The sequence below is a fragment of the Akebia trifoliata genome, chromosome 11 (genome assembly GCF_017979445.1).
Source record: "Akebia trifoliata isolate Shusen 1 chromosome 11, ASM1797944v1, whole genome shotgun sequence".
Classification (NCBI taxonomy): domain Eukaryota; kingdom Viridiplantae; phylum Streptophyta; class Magnoliopsida; order Ranunculales; family Lardizabalaceae; genus Akebia; species Akebia trifoliata.
In genome coordinates, this window is record NC_141385.1 from 12231514 (window position 1) to 12249875 (window position 18362).

Below are 18362 nucleotides of genomic sequence, written 5' to 3' on the forward strand. Positions count from 1 at the left end.
TTAAGTTCAAAAACTAAACTTAGTTCGCGTCAAGAAGATGTAATCAAGAGGTCAAACTAGCTAGTTTAACCCAAAGTTCGACCCCAACCAAGGTTAGACTCATAACTAATCTCTCTCACCCTTGTAGTCTCTATAGACTTATAGTGCATTTGAATTCAATATTCGCCACCGAACTTGGGTTAATTTATATCAAATTTTAATTCATATGGTTAAGAGTCAAACCTTCGAAATCAATGGTTAATCTTGGTTTACTTCCAACAGGTGATAATTGCTCCTAAGCGTTGTAAACCATCGTCTGTGTCACTTTGGGTCCGTGAAAAGAATCGTCTTACCAGAGTACCTTTGTCAAATCCAAGTAGTCAATCCTTTTAATTAAAAAAAACAAGTGCCATGGACGAAACAGTACTCCGTCAGATTTTGGAATCTTTTCAAGCACAGATTATTGCTTCTATTCGTACTCAAATTGGGGTTCTAAAAATTAAAAATAAAATGGATAAAGTTATAGAACCTCAAACTGTGTTTGACCTCGTCAAAGACCTAGAACATGATCATTTACCCATCGACCCTGTCTTAGCACATCGAATAACTCAGGTAAAAACTGCATTGAAGAATATCAAGGACCCCGACAATCTTACCCTTGGATTAAGGGCAATGACGTTATTCCCTATGATCCATCTACCAGAAAAGTTTACAATGCCAGACATGGAGAAGTTTGATGAGACCAAATGCCTTAGGACTCATTTGAAGGTATATGTCGACATAATGCAATCCTAAGGGCTAAGTGAGGAATCGATGGCCTAACTTTTTCAAAGAACCTTTACAGGTCCTGTCTTGCGTTGATTAATGTCACTGGCCTCGTCTCGGGTAAGAACATGACATGAATTGATGAAGGAGTTTATTGGTCGGTATTCTTCTAACACGGACATCAACTCACACGAAGGGATTTAGAATCGACTAAACAAAAGCCCTGGGAAACCTTCACTGAGTTCATTGCTCGATGGAGAACTAAAGCTGTTCAATTACGGGACCGACCCTAGGAGAAAGAATAAGTCAAGATCATCATCAGGAATCTTACTCTTAATTATGCCAAGTACTTGATGCCTCAATACTTGCCCACCTTTCAATACCTTCTTAAGGTTGGAAACCAAGTTCACTACCTCAAAAAAGTTAAAATTCGATACTACTAAAGCGTTAAACTCGGTGGCCCAAGAGCAACGTTTATTTCTGCCAGCCCATTAAGCCTAAGAAAATATTTTGACAGCCTCAACCCAACGAACCACCGAAATTAATAAATAAAAAAAGCCTTAACGTCTTAATAGGTTTTTCTTCTCAACTGTTTGCCTATTTCGAAGGAAAATCAGGCATTCGATACATTGGAAAAAAGATCACTCACTCACAGACTTTCCCTCTTGATCTTAACGTCTTACAAATTTTCCCTTTTGATTTGGTTCGATCAAACAGACATTCATGAACATCGAGCGATCGAGAGCACCGAACGATCTCTCACTCTCACTCACATCCCTCAATCTCCCATTTTGGATCGATCGAGAGCACCGAACAAGCTCTTGTCACTTCGTCGATGGATTTTTAATATCTTAGAGCTCAAATCAAAGAAGAAATTAGAGCTCAAGTCAAAAACCCACAGAATTGAAGCTCACTCATCGGTGCCACTGATCAAACCACTCCAGATCTCATCTGTAAGTCCATCTCTCCCAAAAACCCTAAAAAAGCCCTAAAAACCACTCTAGATCTCCTTGCAATTATTTATTTGGAAAATTTTAGAAGAAAATGGGATTAGTTTCTCATCTATTTACCAATTATTTAGTTCAAGATTTCTATTCAATCGAAGCTTAAGCACTCTGCAACTCAAGGTTTGTTTTTGGAATTCTTATTTTCTGATTTGTCCTTTATATGTTCTAGGTTTGTTAGACCCTAATTTCTTATTTCTTTCTCTGTAGCATTATATGGTTCTTGTTTGGATTAATGTTTTGCACCTTTTCAGATGTTCTGAAAACAAACTTATTTTTTATTTTTTATTTTTATCCTTTTTGTGTGTATTTTGGAATGATTCTTCCCTTATTTTGTTTTTAGGTTCATTTTGGATTGTTATATGTTATAATGTGGTTCTTTGGGCTTTCAATTTTATGACTTTAGATTGAAAAAGAAAAAAAAAAAAAAAACAGAGAAGAATGTGTTATGAAAAAAAAACTACATATACAGCACTCTCAAGAAGATCTTCTCATACATATAGCTCAGTTGAAAAATTGGCCAATACTTAAATAATTTAAGAAATGTGGGTGTAATAAGTAAAAGTTGGGGTGCCAATAACATCTTTCTTTCCCATTTGGCAGTCATTGAGATTTTTGTGGTGTGTATCCTTAGGATCTTCAGTGATCTGATCTTTTATGAATCTGTCATGGGTGGCATTCCTCTTTTGAGTGTATGCCAAGTTCCAACCATGGCAATTAAAAGTCATTGTGAGATTAATTTGGGTACGATATGAGCAGACATTCGATGATTCATACATTTTCTGAAATAGTTTGCATTTGTATAGAAAAGAGTCATCTTTCATTGGAAATTATTGCATATACAACTTCTAGAAGCTCATTGCATTACAGAAGGGATACTAGATTATGTTGGTTCTGTATATATTTTGATATGTAAATACTATCTATCTTTGTTGTTTTGGATGTCTATAAGTTTGGTTGAAATATTGCAATGCAAGGTGGTGGGTTCAAGTCATGGTTACCCAAAAAAGAAACAAAAAGGTTTGGGACAATGAAAATCTACTAAAATTAAACCAAAATTACCAGCAACATCATTTTTTTACTAAAATTACCACTCTTAAATAGAAACAAACTCACCTTGAAATAGTTACCGACGGGTGAAGCATATATGAGAATGTGTACTCTGGGGCTTTGCTTTGATTTGTTATTATTTCTCATCTTATTCACACATCATTTACCAAATAAGTAGATCCAAAGAGTTGCCAAATTGGTGCACGTTGAGATTCTTTAAGGTGGTATGTGATTTTCAATTATTCGCGATTCTTGAAGCATAATATTTTCCGAATCATACTTATTAACATTGGTCACATATATCTACCTGTCTTGTATGATTCACGGAAGCATGACAGTTTCTATATTAACATTTTTTGGATAGTGTGCATAAAAGTTACATTTTTTTCATCATGTATTCAAGCATCAATTTATCTATCATATTTGCTCTCCACATTAGATGCATTAGTGGTGTGTGGGGAGAAATTGGAACTTTTAGGTCTTCGAGATCTAAAGGATGTGATTTCCATATAATAATGAATATTGGTTGCATATATCTACTTATTTGTATCATACATTTATTGAACTATGAAAAACTAGCCCAAACTATGTTTTGTATATCATACATGTGACCATTCGAGAGAGTAAAATTTGGGTGAGGGAAACCAAACTGATTTGAATTCTAAGCAGACAAAGAGGAAGAGATTAATAATCTTTTTCTGATAAATGGTAACTAAGAATTTATTAGCACTCATAATTTTATTTTTTGTACAACCTACATATATTTGTGTGGTGTAAGAGAAAAGGGGATTGAGTTGGGTGTGTTTATTTTTTATTGGGTCATTTGTTATATGGTAAAGATCGCTTAGGTGGGTCCATGGGTCCCATTAAATTTGAACTATTCGATCTTACCAAGTGTCATACCTTGCGACTCATGGATAAATATTCTCATAAATACACACTTTTGTAAGTAGAATGTATATAGTGTCGATCATAGGCATGTGCACACAAATTTTTCACTCTATGTCATGTTTTGTAATGGATCTAATCTTTATAATGGTTTATTGATCTTTGTAGATCCTTGTTTGGTTAGAAATAATTGAACTGAATATGGTATTTTGATTTGTAGAATCCTTGTAAAGGTCACCTTGGTTAATGTAACAGACTGAATTGAAAATTGCAATAGTAAAGATCACTGAAGAAGGAGCTACTATCTATCCACCTTACACCTTGAAAACTTTCTGGGGTTTCTCTGCTTTCCAAAATCCAAGTAAGGGTGCTGAGGTATCATGGTAGCCAGCTTGATAGGTCCTTGACATTCTCAATTCCTAGATATAAGTAGTAAATGTGAAAGAATTATTTACTTGAAACTTATGCGGCGTCTTGATGTCTTCTTGATGTTGTGGTTTTATAAGTAGTAAATGGGCAAATGAAGGTGTTGTGGGCATGAAATGGCATAATGAATGGGTTTCAAGACTGCTCCATAAATGCTGAGATACTTAACTCCATGACCGTGACAGATGAGCACTTCAAGACTACTCTTGGGACAAGCAAACCCTCTGCTTTGCGTGAAACAGTGAGTTTTCATAAATATCTACCATTTTCACAGATCTCCAAATACATGACCTCCTTTGATATGAGATGCACATCTTTTTTTAGTATTAGTTTGACACCTTGAATTTTGATGCTTACAGGTAGTTGAAGAGCCCAATGTCAGTTGGAGCGACATTGGGGGGCTTGAAACTGTCAAGAGAGAGCTTCAGGAGGATATGCCAGTGCAGGAATGGGTTTTAGATAATTTATTTTTGTACTTTTACAATATGTAATTTAATTTTGGTTTAATAACTCCTGTTATACAGACTGTCCAATGTTTGGTGGAGCATCCCAAAAAGTTTGAGAAGTTTGAGGATTTACGTTGTTGGTTTTCCTGATTCTCATTATTGTTACCATTTATGTTAACAATTGTGGGTACATATTTCTTGTTGAATGCTGAGAACTATCATTGGCAATGGACTTCATTCTTCTTTGCTGCATCGACGGCTGTCTAGGTATACCTCAACTCCATATATTATTACCATGTGAAGACAAAGATGTCAGGCTTCTTCCAGACTAACTTCTATTTTGGATGCACACTCATGTTTTGTCTTGGGTTAGGAATCCTCTGTGGTGAGTTTTTATGTAGCATGCAAAACTTCTGCTTGAATTGGATCTGGTTTAATCTGATCCTGTATCATTTTCCAGTCATTACTTGGAGGTAGATTCTTACGAAATGAAAAGCCTAGGATGAGAGGCCGCCTTCAATGGCAGCAAGTGAATTAGGTCAGTTAAGGCAACGACATACCGTATCTGGTTTAAGGTATGTGCCAACTGTTCTGTTTTTCTTTGTTTGGCTGAAGCTGTTACTTCGTTAAGTTTTCTCAATTAGCACTTGTATGTTTCTGTTTAGCAGCCTTTATTGTCTGGGCACTAAGGTATCTCTGACTAGGAAAAGAATGTTTGGACTTGCATGGTTTAGAGATGACTAGGGAAAACCTTAATCTTCATTTATTCCTTTTATTTATTCCATTAGAGTAGCTAAATCCAATTTTAACTAGTCCTATGCATGCCTGATGCATCTCTTTGAGAAAAAAACAGTGGTTTAAGCGTTAAGACGGCTAAAGGATGAGTAGACTTCTAGTGGGTGTCCATCTTTTTACTCTTTAGGATGGGATGCCCAATGCTGGTGATTGTCAATGGAAATACTTTGATGCATTCATTAAATGATTTTACTAGATGCACTTAAAAGTACATGTTTTGACAGAAGATAAAGCACTAGACAGAGTAGAGTGGGAACACGGGTCATCTTTCATTTTTTAGACCCCAACCAGTTGAATCAATGAGAATGATTTTCACTTTTTTCTTTCCCAAATCTGTTCAAGTTCTAATTAATGTGCTTTGGAACCAAATTTGAGGACTTGTATCTAATTAGTTTTGATTCTTGCAGGTTTATCTCACGTTATGTTGTGCTCTAATAGCTTCGGCTAATGGTGTTTACATGCATCTCCTCTGGAATATTGGGGGTTTCCTCACAACAGTAGGATGCATCGGAAGTATGATTTGGTTACTCTCAACTCCTCCATATGAGGAGGTAAGCTTGTTATCTCGCTTTTTTGTTACAATTTTTAGTGGTATGAGCTTAATTTTTGAATTTGGTATACCTTTCTTGATATACAGAAGACCTGCTTCCAAAAAAAGGCTTGGTAAGGTGTCCAATGTATTTTAAACTTCTACCAAAACAGGCCACGTAGACACTGTTCTTATGCTATAGGAACAGGAAGCCGTTCTGGATCTTGTCTCTAAGAGAAGAGTGTAGATAATCTGACTTAGGCACGTGGCAACTCAATCAACTTACCTGACGTGACAGGCTCAAGAATCATAGATGTGCTCTCCTCGGAATATAAAATTATGAATCCCATAAAAAGATGCAGTTTGGTATCACGAAAAGAAAAAGATGTCATTGCTGAATGAGATTGCTTGTTCAGATGGGGAGTCTGTAACAACGGCCAATTTGATGTTGGAACTTGCAATTCACCGGTCAGAAGAAAAAAAAGAGAATCTGTTGAACGTAAAAGATTTATTTTAACTCCTATGTAATAAATGGCATTGCTCAAAGTTAAATAACCTTGATATACAAAAGAAATCATGCTCTGTTCCTTAATAATTATATCCCCTTCATCTGCAGCTATGCCCTAAACTGGGTTGGGTCTGAATCAGACCAACCCAGGTGCATCCATTCCAGATATGAATGTACATTTGCTTTACTGGGATTCTTGATTCCAATCATTGTCACACTGTATCCATTTGAACTAATCCAGTACTTTCACATTCTTACCTAGCCCAAAGAGATCAATAAACATACTTTCAATTGTCTCAACAATTATCAGTGCTGGTTGATAAACCAATTTTAGGACTAAAAATGCTACTAGTAGTTAGGCCCAAAAAATGAGGGTTCCATGGAGTTCAAATCAGAACCAATCTTATTGGGCCTTCATTTTTTTGATTCCCAAATAAAGCTTAGAATAGAAAAGAAAGATGCGAAAGAACTGTCTCAAGCCGACGAAAATATGTTATTCGACGGCCTTAAGCCGACGAAATATGTTATTCGACAGCCTCAAGCCGTCGTTATTGTTGTAAAAATCCCCGATTCGACGGTTTTGAGCCGTCAAATTGATGAAAATTCTATGCTCTCTAACCGTCGAATTTTTTTTCGACAAGGCTCAATTCGCCGGTCGAAGCTGATGAATAGTTACATAATTCGACGGTTTTGGGCCGTCGAATTTATGATATTTTCACGTAGTGGTTGAGGATACCTACTCTTCGGAACTTTTTGACAACTCATTTGAATCAAAACCCAAACACTCCAAGCCCAGTGCAAATTCATTATAAGTAGCTAACACCACTTTCGCTCTAACTCCTCAAGCCACTTAGTCCTCACAAGCCAAGCCTAGGAGACAGTTCTCTGAAGCTTTTGACCTATATAAGACCAAACAATTCGGCTATGGTGTGGATTGCTCTTATTAATTGGTTTGGTGCTTTTATAATTACCCTCAATAAATGTACATTGGTCCAACTTAATTGAAAAGGGTTTGCTCAATTTCACAAATATTTGGTCTGATCATCGGTTTGGTTCTAATACTTTTGTAATCAAACACTAGTGGAACTTAATAGTCACATTTAGCAAATTTTAGAATTTCTACAATAAGGCTGGAAATGATTGATTATTTATCACAGCAAGGTGAAGTGTTGTCCCATTTTCAATTGTCAAGTCTTTGATAGAATATGGACTCCAGCATTTCACCCACAACAGTAGTGATCCTTCGCTCAGCAGCCCAGTGAAGAGGAGGTTTCCTCTATCTTTCTTTGAGTTTCCCCCACTTTTTAATAGTTCCTTCCAAGAGATCCCTGATGAGGAAGGCACCATGAGAAACCAGAACAAAAGGAAGCTTGAGTGATAACACAAAAAGAGAAGAAAAACTATACATGAAAAGTATGATAAATTCTATCATCTTCCGCTCAACGAGGAAGAAGATCAAATCTTCCTAAACACTTCTTTTGATAGTTTCTCTCTCTAAAAATCTCAAAGCTTCTCTCTCCTCTTTCTTTTGTTTCTTTTCAGGATCTTTATTATACAGGACCCATAAACTCCTACATTTCTCTCTCCCTCGCACTTTGGATGGAACGGAAAGCAGTGTGGGAAAGGCATGAACACGGTCAAGGGCGGATTTACAGTGAGGGCACTTGCCCAGCATTCTCCTCTTGAGAATCTAATATTTTTTGAGTTAATGAGCACCATTGCACAAGCTTTTGGGTTCTCTAACATTCGTTACTCATCATTAGGAATCCACGACAATCAGGTTGACAAGTTGAGAAATTGAACGAGTCCAAAAATAAGGTGTCTACAACTTGGGAGTCAAAATTTGTCTTATATGGATTAAAAGTTTAAGATTGGGCTGATTTTTATTGAGGATGATCTGTATGGTGAGGAGATCATCCTCACAAGAAATCAGCCCAATCCGAACTTTTAACCTATATAGGACAAATTAATTTTGGTTCCCAACGTTGACTATCGAACCTGATCCACAACACACACACCACATATATATATATAGGGAAATGTTCAGCACCCTAAGTTTTACCACACACTTTAACAACGTTTTTTGTCCTACATGGGTTATAAGTTTTGGAATGAGCTGATTTTTGGTGAGGATGATCTCTATGATTAGAAGATCATCCTCCCCAAAAATCAGCCCATTCCGAAATGTTTAGCCCCATGTTTACACGTTGAAAAATCGTGGACCGTCCATTTTTTTGTAAACCATTTTTGATGGGGTTAGAAGTTTTGGAATGAGCTGATTTTTGGTGAGGATGATCTCCTCACCATAGAGATCATCCTCACCAAAAATCAGCCCACTCCAAAACTGCTAACCCATGTAAGACAAAACACGTTTGTTAAAGTGTGTGGTAAAACTTAGGGTGCTGAACGGGACCCATATATATATATATAGGGTCCCGTTCGGCACCCTAAGTTTTACCACACACTTTAACAAACGCGTTTTGTCTTACATGGGTTAGAAGTTTCGGAATGAGCTGATTTTTGGTGAGGATGATCTCTATAGTGAGGAGATCATCCTCACCAAAAATCAGTTCATTCCAAAACTTCTAACCCCATCAAAATTGATTTACAAAAAATGGACGGTCCACAATTTTTCAACGTGTAAACATGGGGCTAAACATTTCGGAATGGGCTGATTTTTGGGGAGGATGATCTTCTAATCATAGAGATCATCCTCACCAAAAATCAGCTCATTCCAAAACTTCTAACCCATGTAGGACAAAAAACGTTTGTTAAAGTGTGTGGTAAAACTTAGGGTGCTGAACATTTCCCATATATATATATAGATATATATATATATATATATTATATATATGGGTCACGTTATTACGACACACCTTTTTGTCTTATATGGGCAAAAATGTTTGGAATGGGCTGATTTTTGTGAGGATGATCTCTATGGTGAGGGGATCATCCTGGCAAAAAATCATCCCATTCCAAAACTTCTAACCCCATCAAAATTGATTTACAAAAATTGGACGGTCTATAATTTTTTCACAAAAATCGGACGTTTAGAAGTTTTGGAATGGGCTGATTTTTTGCCAGGATGATCCCCTCACCATAGAGATCATCCTCACAAAAAATCAGCCCATTCCAAACTTTTTTCCCATATAAGACAAAAAGGTGTGTCGCAAAGGGGGTCGCAAAGGGGGTCGTAATAACGCTGTTCTATATATATATATATATATAGATAATATATAGGGGAAATGTTCAGCAAAAACAATTTTGGCAAAACATTTTTCAAAACATAGGTTAGAGGTTTTGGAATGGGCTGATTTTTGGTGAGGATGAGCTCTACGGTGAGGAGATCATCATCACCAAAATCAGTCCATTCCAAAACTTCTAACCCCATCAAAAATGGTTTACAAAAAATGGACGGTCCACACGATTTTTCAACTTGTAAACTGGGGTTAGAAGTTTTTGAATGAGCTGATTTTTGTGAGGATGATCTCCTCACCGTAGAGATCATCCTCACCAAAAATCAGCCCATTCCAAAACCTCGAACCCATGTTTTGAAAAATGTTTTGCCAAAATGTTTGTCAAAATGTTTGTTGCTGAACGGGACCATATATATATATATATATACTGTGCATGATTATATAATAGAAAGATTTGCAATGATACAATGAGCTACAGGGGCATACCACATTGGATTACATAAATGAAAATTCAACAGAATCAACATACCCACACATAGAAGCTTTTGGAGCTGGTACATAAACACAAAACACCCACAAATCGTGTTGGAGTGACATTAAATTTGACATGTTTCACACATTACTGACGTGGAGGTGCACATATAACCATAGATGTTTTTGACTCATATTTCAATGAAACACGTCTATGGTGTCTTGTAAATGTCTCATATTCTATTGCACTACATAGAGCTGTGGGGATGCAAAGCCCCCGGCCTGAATTTTTAAAGGGGTATTAAAAGGACAATCGAATAATATTTTCTTAAGGAGTATTCTATTTTTGGGAGTTTCTATTTTGAAGAGTTTTACATGTTTTGGTAATTCTTGGTTATATAAAAAGAGATCTCTAAGACTATAAAACTTATGAGAAAATAGGGATTATTCTTGTTTTGTTCTGTGGAGATAGCACATTGCCGAACCATTTATATCCTTGTGTTTGTGCGATTGTGTTATCTTTGTTATTTCGATTATTTCACATATGGTTCCGTACACATCCAGGTCAACAATGTGTGAAGTCACTCCAGCATTTTCCAACATCCACGTATAACTAAGTCGACACATTAAACATGCAAGAAAAACACACTTAGCAAAAAAAAACATTGTGACAAAGGAGAAGTATGCCTTAAACTACTCCTCTGTATTGTCGTCTTCTTATTATTCTTACCAGTTTTATTGCACATAACCCAACAAGTAGCATTGCTAAAGCTTCTACCATGTAAATTGGACTAAAGCCAAGTGAAAGGATATAACAGCTGAATAAGCAGATGAGAGAGCCTTGAAGTAAGTATCTCATAGGCATTCTTCTAGTGAGGTCTCTAATTACTATAAATGACAATAGAAACCCTGTGATATTGAATGCCGTGAGTACAACGAATGACTGAGGGTCTTTGTCAAGTCGAATTGGGTCTCCAGCATTATGTAGGCCTGCGTCATCTTGCCAAAAACCACCAGGTGGGTTGGCCCCGTTTTGGAAGATTGTTGTTATAATGAGACCGGTGACAACCAACAATGCATCTCGAGTACTGTCCGGCACATCTATGTCAGGAAGACAATAGAAGTACCTCAATTTCATTTGATTTGTACAAAAAGTTCTAAAGGAATGACAACCTTGTGCCTGCGTTGCTCCACAACGTCGAAGGATACCCTGAATTTCCTTAGTGTTGTGTTCGGTTGGATTTTGGATTAAGATATCTAAGGCTGTCCAACCATTGGCATTGATGTCATTGACACTAGCCTTCCAACCCTTACAAGTGCGTCCCAACAACTTTATCATCTGTATAGTGTACAATAGAAACACATTAATAACAGTTTTATTGTGATTGGCAAGGAACACAATTTTGAAAGAGTCCCTAGAGTGACTGTGCAAGGCACTACATTACACACTGTGCTTACCATAGATTTTTCACTCATATCTCGAGGAAAAGCATCCATGGTTTTATGCACACCTCCACATCAACACAGTGTAATGCAATGTTGTACACAGTCACTTCAGCATTTACATTTAAAACTCGGTGGAGTTGTACTCATTCAATACGAATTGGGTGAATCATCTCAAGGATTCATCTTGCACTTTTGTCAACTGAGTGTGATTTTGGAGATGACCCCACTTTAGAGGAGTGATTTTTAGCTCACAGTGCTCATAGACTCTTCAATCCATGCCACGTCAAGCATGCAAGGGAAGTTTTGCAACTAACAAGAGTAGTTTTGTAAAGGAAAATGCTGAAGTGAGATTAAAATTGGCATCGATTCTCGCCATTGCTGACATGGATGTATGTACCAAACCATCGATTGTTTTTCATTGAGATATGAGTGAAAACCATTTATGGTTATGTGTGCACCTCCACATCAGTAATGTGAGAATTGATGTCAATTTTAATGTTACTCCAGCACGACTCTTTTGTAAATTAGAGATGCCATTCAATGCATGCGGGTTCTTGCCAGGCAAATGATGGACTCGCAAATCTTTTTTTCATTGTTTGAGCACATCATGGAAAAACACAAGGAAAATTTCTTTCTTTTAAATTGGGTCTCATAATTGTTTTTAGTAAGTCTAACCTTACTAACTTGGTAAGATTTCAAATCTTGTAAGGCATTGACCTCAACTTATGGCATCCAAAAACATGATCTGATGCCACAGGGATATAGAGGAAAAAAAAAAAAAAAACTTCAAATGGTTTATTTTTCACTGCTAAATTTTAGTTTTAAATTTGGGATCTTGATGGACAATAGCTGTCCATTTTCAAAGCCAAAGATCAAGTCCAAGAAAACTAATTTTTTTGAATTTTTTATGGATCCCAAGTCATTAGATGAAATCTAGAAGACTATAGTGTTAGATTGCCAATTTGGTAATCCATTTGAGCTCAATGATCCTTAGCAAGATTTCAAATCTTATTAAATTAGTAAGGAAAGTGTTTCTCTTTTTTTAATTAGTTTAATAGGTGGTTGGAGCAATCAGACTTGCATAAAAAGATTTATTTATAATTTAAAATACTAATTAATAGAGTTTTAAATATTAAATAATTATAAAAAAAGATATTTTTTATGTTTTGAAAACTAACTTCCTTGATTATAAGGTTGTTAGTTTCAATTTTATTTATTTTTACCAAAATGACCTTGTTTAGATCAAATTTAAACCTAAAAATTAGGGTGTTTATGAGATTCAAATTCTTTCGGTGTGGCAAATCAATATCTTAAGGGGGAGGGGTGAGAAATGATTTGCCGTCCCAAGCGACAAATCTCGTGTGAAAAATAGATTTCCCACATTTAGTATTTTCTTGGCAATCAAACACTGATAAATTCACATTTTTCACAACAAACTATTTTCCTCAAAGTTTGCCGTGCAATCAAACATGCCCTAATTGTTAATATTCCAATGATATATTAAAACACAACCATGGAGTCAACTCAAAACTTAGTGAATGCAATCAAGAAAGGAAACAAAAAAGAAAAAAAAAATCACAATAATAAGTCAACCCATTCGATGTTCTCATGAATCAATGGTCTCATAGACATAAAAATCAGTGAGTTTACTCGGTCAACTATAAAAGCCACCACTTCAACAAGGGTTTGATTGGAAGGTTGGCTCCTTCCTTCTTCTTGCTATCACACTTATCAATTACGGAGATAACAATCTCTCAAATCTTATTGACCAAGTCATTTTTGAAATCCTTGAACCTTTGATCCAATAGATCATTGGTTACATAGAGCTAGTGTTCCTCAACCATGTTGAAGTTGGTAAGGCCCTCAAATGAACCTTTGATACCACTTGACATAGCATAAGCATGTGATTCATTAGATTCGATAGATAAACAAGCAATAGTTTGAAAGAAATAAAATAAAGAATTATAAAGTAATTAAGAGAGAAAATATAATCGAATTGATATGTTTTAATTGATTGAATTTTGTTTTTGAAGTTTCTTATATAGATACCTTCATCATAAAAATTTAGAAATCTTCTAAAATACTAAAATGTAACTTTCCTAATCTATATATAATATAGAGTCATACTGGAATAACCTCAAGCTTGAACCTTATATCGCACTTCTTGATGTGAAAGTGGATAGGAACCATAGATGCCTAAGGTCACTTCAACATTATTCTATAATATAATACCAACTTTCTAAACCTATTATAATTCAATTTGAATACTTAAAAACACTTCTAATTATAGTATAAAGAATAACAGTAAATATAATTAGATCAAAATAGAAATCTAACTAATTAGATACTAAACAAATTAGAAATTAGACAAAATGTTTTTTTTTAAAGTAATTATGTAATAGAAATCTTACAAGAACTAGAAAATAAAAATAAATCCTACTAAAATAAAAAATTACTTAAGGCTCTCTCTATAAAGTTATAGATGTCCTACATCAAGTCACCATAACTATCCATCAAGGATTGTGTGAAAATTTAGAGATTCCTTAAAAGTTTTGAATCAACATAGTAAAAAGAATCTAGCATAGACGAATGTTGAGTCAGTTTAGGAAGTGAAAATTTGATGCCAGCCATGTTCATCCCTCAATGTCAAAGAACTTTATGGATGCAAATATGCAGGTTAACTCGGTGAAAATATATATATTACAAATAAGGTGCAAAAACAACCAAGTATCCCATCCCGAAAATCTGAAAATTAATATTCACAAAATCTGGGGTTTTGCAAAATATTTTGGAAGACGAAATCAATCCTTGTGCAAACCATGTAATCGTTCATTGAACTCCACGGGATCATCCCATCCACAAGACAATTGTGAAATTTAAAACAACCTACCTAACAAGGATTAAAATTGACCCAAATGGTTAATGATATTGATTGGCTGAGGATCTGAACCATTTCCTAACTGAGTCAACTCAATAGTTGGAGCATACAAATACCCAATCCAATATTGAACTAGATGAGTCATCTCAATACATGAGAACTAACATGAATTATTGAATCTATAAAAGAAACACTTTCCTTACTGAGTAAGATTTCAAATCTGACTAAGAGTTGTTGAGCTCAACACTCCAAAGGCAAGCTGTGAAATAATATGATTGCAAACAAAACTTTGCATTTTAGGATGGAAAATGCTGAATTGACTGCCTTAGGCACCCCGTTACACAGTACACACTGCACTGACGTAGAGGTGAATCATATATACTTTCACGGGTATCTTGAGGAAAATTATCTATTGTTCTTTGTGCACCTCCACCTCAGGGCATTGTGTAACGCAGTCAGTCCTGCTCTACTCTTTTAGGGCGTACCAAGACACAGTCTAAACTAGAATGCTCAAATAAAGGAGGGTTTTGTTAGCATGTGTCCTAAGTGCACGAGAGCAGATCCTGTAATACATTTCCCTTGTAGCTCTTGTTCTACAGTTCATAGACCATCAAATTGAATTAAAAAACAAAACAGAACTCTTGGATTCATTGTTTAGATCAAATTTCAACGTGTTTTTTCTTATATGGGCAAAAAGATTTGGAATGGGCTGATTTTTTCTGGGGGTGATCTCTATGGTGAGGAAATCATCCTTGCTAAAAATCTGCCCCATTCCGAAATTTCTAGCCCCATATTTACACTTTCAAGAATTTTGGATAGTCCATTTTTTGTAAACTACTTTTGATGGGGTTAGAAGTTATGGAATGGACTGACTTTTTGCAAGGATGATGCCTTACCATAGAGGTCATCTAAAAAAAAATCAACCCAATCCAAACCTTTTTGTCCATATAAGACAAAACATGTTGTAGGTTTATGAATAGCTTTACGTGTCTACGGATCCTGACCCTATATCTATATATATATATATATATAGGTCCTGTTCAGCACCCTAAGTTTTACCCTACACTTTAACAAACGTGTTTTGTCCTACATGGATTAGAAGTTTTGGAATAGGCTGATTTTTGGTGAGGATAATCTCTATGGTGAGGAGATCATCTTCACCAAAAATCAGCCCATTCCAAAACTTCTAACCCCATAAAAAATGGTTTACAAAAAATAGACGGTCCACGATTTTTCAACTTGTAAACATGGGATTAAAAATTTCGGAATGGGCTGATTTTTAGTGAGGATGGTCTACTAATCATAGAGATCATCCTCACCAAAAATCAGCCTATTCCAAAACTTCTAACCCATGTAGGACAAAACACATTTGTTAAAGTGTAGGGTGTTGAACATTTCCCTATATATATATTTATATTGTCACTGAACTCCTAATATTTAAAAATGGATGGTCACTGAACTCCTAGACCTAAATGATTGGATGGAATCACCTTGATGATGTGGCGCACCCTTAATTGTTGGTAGGAGCTACAGAGGAGACGCGCTACAAAGGATCCATTCCCTAAGGGCACGCGTGAAGTTGCATTAACTATGCCTTGTAAACTAATAAGCATGCGTGCTAGGGTATTTTTTATAATACCCTGAGGGCATATTTGGCAGGAAATTAAATTTCCTAAGTATGTTTAATGCAACTTGTGTCTTAGGGCACATCTTAACAAACCCAATAAAAGAAAAACAAGAAGAAAGGATAGGATTTACTTGGAGTTGTTGTCCAAGGGCAGCAAGGTGCAAAAACGTGTTTCCTTCTCTGTTTTTCCAGGAGAAGACCTCCTGGTACTTTCTGGAACTTTCGATCCATTTCACCATGATTTTGAAGACTTCATAATGGTTATTTTGCACGGCAACATGAAGTGCGGACTCCTTTCGAGCAGTCAAGTCTTTGATAGAATCTGAGCAAGACTCCAACATTTCACCCAAAACAGTAGTGTACCCTCGTTCAGCCGCATAGTGAAGAGGAGTCTTCCTCTCCCTACCCTTCACACGTGCAAGTTCTGCGTCCATTGCTAACAGCTCTCGGGCTACCTCTTCATGTCCATTCATCAAAGCCAGATGCATAGGGCTGTAACCGCTTTGGTCTAATTTTCTAGCTAATGAAGGCATCAACACCATGATCTCGATGGCAAAATCAGTTTTCCCAACCACTGCTGCCATGTGTAAAGGAGTAGTTGAAAATGGGACTTTGTTGAACTCCTCAAGAATTGAGGGCTTTCTCCCAATTGCAGCATATAGAGCATTGACATCACCTTGCCTAGCAGCTGAAATCAAAGTATGCTCCATTTCTTCTTATAACACAACGATGGACCAACCCTTTCACCTTGAATCAATCACTTCCTCGTGTAGCATAGATTGCTTGGCAAATGCCAAAGATATAACAATAAATAAATAAGAGTCTTTCCCAGGTCCTCCAAAAAGAGTTAAAAAAAGAAGAAAAGAAAAGGTGAGGAAAGACTTGAGGTTAAAAGAAGTCGTCCTTGGCCCTACATGTAATGCATATGGACCTTGTTGGCATGGTTACATACCTTACAATAATGATCCTTCGGTCTTTATTATGAATATACAAACTATCAAAATGACCTTCTTGGTCATATTTTTTTTGTTTGACTTTTCTCAAGCGTAAACAATGATTTGCTAAACCGTCCCTTACGTTTGTCTAGGGCAGAGCTAGGATTTTGCTCATGTGGGGGCAACCAAGAGTAAAATTTTCTTTTGTGGTAGTAACTAAGAGTGAAAAAATATAATTCTGGGGCAATAGTGGCAGATTTTTTTATCTACTACTAAAATCTATCACAATAGCTCACTAATCAATAGACTTTGAAAATTCTTGTGGGGGCAAGTGCTCCCACTGTACGTCCTCCCTTGCAACTATCCAGTTTGTGTTTTGCAGAGTTAATTACAAAAGCAACAAACAAGTGGTGACATGTGGATAGTGCTGGCAATGATATTATCCACTTACCGGACTCATCTGACCCGAATTATTCTGGCATGAGCATACTTTATGTCCCACTAAAAATTTGTCAATTTGGGTAAAATTATCCATAATTATTTTATCCAAAATTTTTTTAGGGTCGGTTGCAAATATGTATTATATTTGACCAAAATATCAATTTATCGGAGTTTAAATGGTAAAATTGATGACGAGGTATATATATTACCCAAAATTAGAGTTCTCCATCCTAGGGGTGTCAACGGGTTGGTTCCACACATACCCAGGATCATAACCTAAATAAAATATTAGTTTAGGTTCCTATCAGTTTTAGTTCAGGTGTATGATCTTTGGAACTAGAACCAATTGTGGAAATACCCACCCACCGATCTATCCATCAAGTATTCAATAAGATAGATAATAATTTTTTTAATGAGAAAAAATAAGTATTTGATAAAATAGACAATTATTTATCTCGAGAAAACTCAACTCTTATTCGAGGAAATTTGAAGTTATGACTTTGTAAATATTGAGTTTATACTATGGTTTATAGGTAATGTCAGAGTTGAATTTACAAATTTTGAGGATTGGCTATCTTAATTTATAAATTTTGAGGAAAATCTGACATCACCTATAAATTTAAAATGGTCGAAAAACATACTTTAACCTGTAAGTACGTTTTAATCAAAGGTTTAACAGCGAGGTCGTCATGAATATCACATTTAGTAGCAAAAAATTAAATCCGCCGTTAAAGTTAGCATCCCAGGACACACTTGCGAAAGGTGTCTGCGCCACTAATCAGTCACAATACGATTTAACGACGGAATTTAAACCCTATAGTGGTGGAATATATACTGAAGTGATTGTTATGATAATTAGGCCTGTCAATGGATAGTCGAAATCCGAATCCGAATTCGAATTTGAATTTGAAAAATCGAATATTATCCAAAATTTTCGGATATCGGATTCGAATTCGGATGCATTTTTAATATTCGAA

At 35.9% G+C, this 18362-nt stretch overlaps 1 protein-coding gene and 2 long non-coding RNA genes across 7 annotated transcripts; 2 read left to right on the top strand and 1 right to left on the bottom strand.

Annotated features, from left to right (window-relative positions):
- Nucleotides 1-1263: 1263 nt before the first annotated feature.
- Nucleotides 1264-4629, top strand: LOC147390956 (uncharacterized). Its single transcript, XR_015170261.1, has 3 exons — nucleotides 1264-1697; nucleotides 3907-4353; nucleotides 4472-4629. It is a non-coding gene; the product is annotated as an uncharacterized LOC147390956 (long non-coding RNA).
- Nucleotides 4630-4656: 27 nt separating this feature from the next.
- Nucleotides 4657-6657, top strand: LOC147390957 (uncharacterized). 4 transcript variants are annotated; one of them, XR_015170260.1, is made up of 5 exons: nucleotides 4657-4825; nucleotides 4932-4943; nucleotides 5019-5133; nucleotides 5761-5904; nucleotides 5991-6657. It is a non-coding gene; the product is annotated as an uncharacterized LOC147390957 (long non-coding RNA). The 4 variants fall into 4 exon arrangements; XR_015170258.1 differs by having other exon boundaries at nucleotides 4657-4943; nucleotides 5991-6656; XR_015170259.1 differs by lacking the exon at nucleotides 4932-4943 and having other exon boundaries at nucleotides 5991-6656.
- Nucleotides 6658-7364: 707 nt separating this feature from the next.
- On the bottom strand, nucleotides 7365-16923 carry LOC147390958 (ankyrin repeat-containing protein BDA1-like). 2 transcript variants are annotated; one of them, XM_086417090.1, is made up of 3 exons: nucleotides 16141-16918; nucleotides 11232-11397; nucleotides 7365-7718 (listed from the first exon to the last, which is right to left on the bottom strand). In XM_086417090.1, the coding sequence occupies exons 1-3, from the start codon at nucleotides 16717-16719 to the stop codon at nucleotides 7510-7512; spliced, it is 954 nt and encodes a 317-aa protein (XP_086273216.1). In that variant the 5' UTR covers nucleotides 16720-16918; the 3' UTR covers nucleotides 7365-7509. The 2 variants fall into 2 exon arrangements, with proteins under 2 accessions (XP_086273216.1, XP_086273215.1); XM_086417089.1 differs by having other exon boundaries at nucleotides 7564-7718; nucleotides 10789-11397; nucleotides 16141-16923.
- Between the last annotated feature and the right edge of the window lie 1439 nt (nucleotides 16924-18362).

Coding starts and splice junctions, on each gene's coding strand:
- LOC147390958 (XM_086417089.1), bottom strand. CDS start 16,719: ATGGAGCATACTTTGATTTCAGCTGCTAGGCAAGGTGATGTCAATGCT. Junction 11,398..16,140: donor CCCTTGGACAACAACTCCAA/GTAAATCCTATC, acceptor TACACTATACAG/ATGATAAAGTTGTTGGGACG. Junction 7,719..10,788: donor GGTTATGTGCAATAAAACTG/GTAAGAATAATA, acceptor CTTCCTCATCAG/GGATCTCTTGGAAGGAACTA.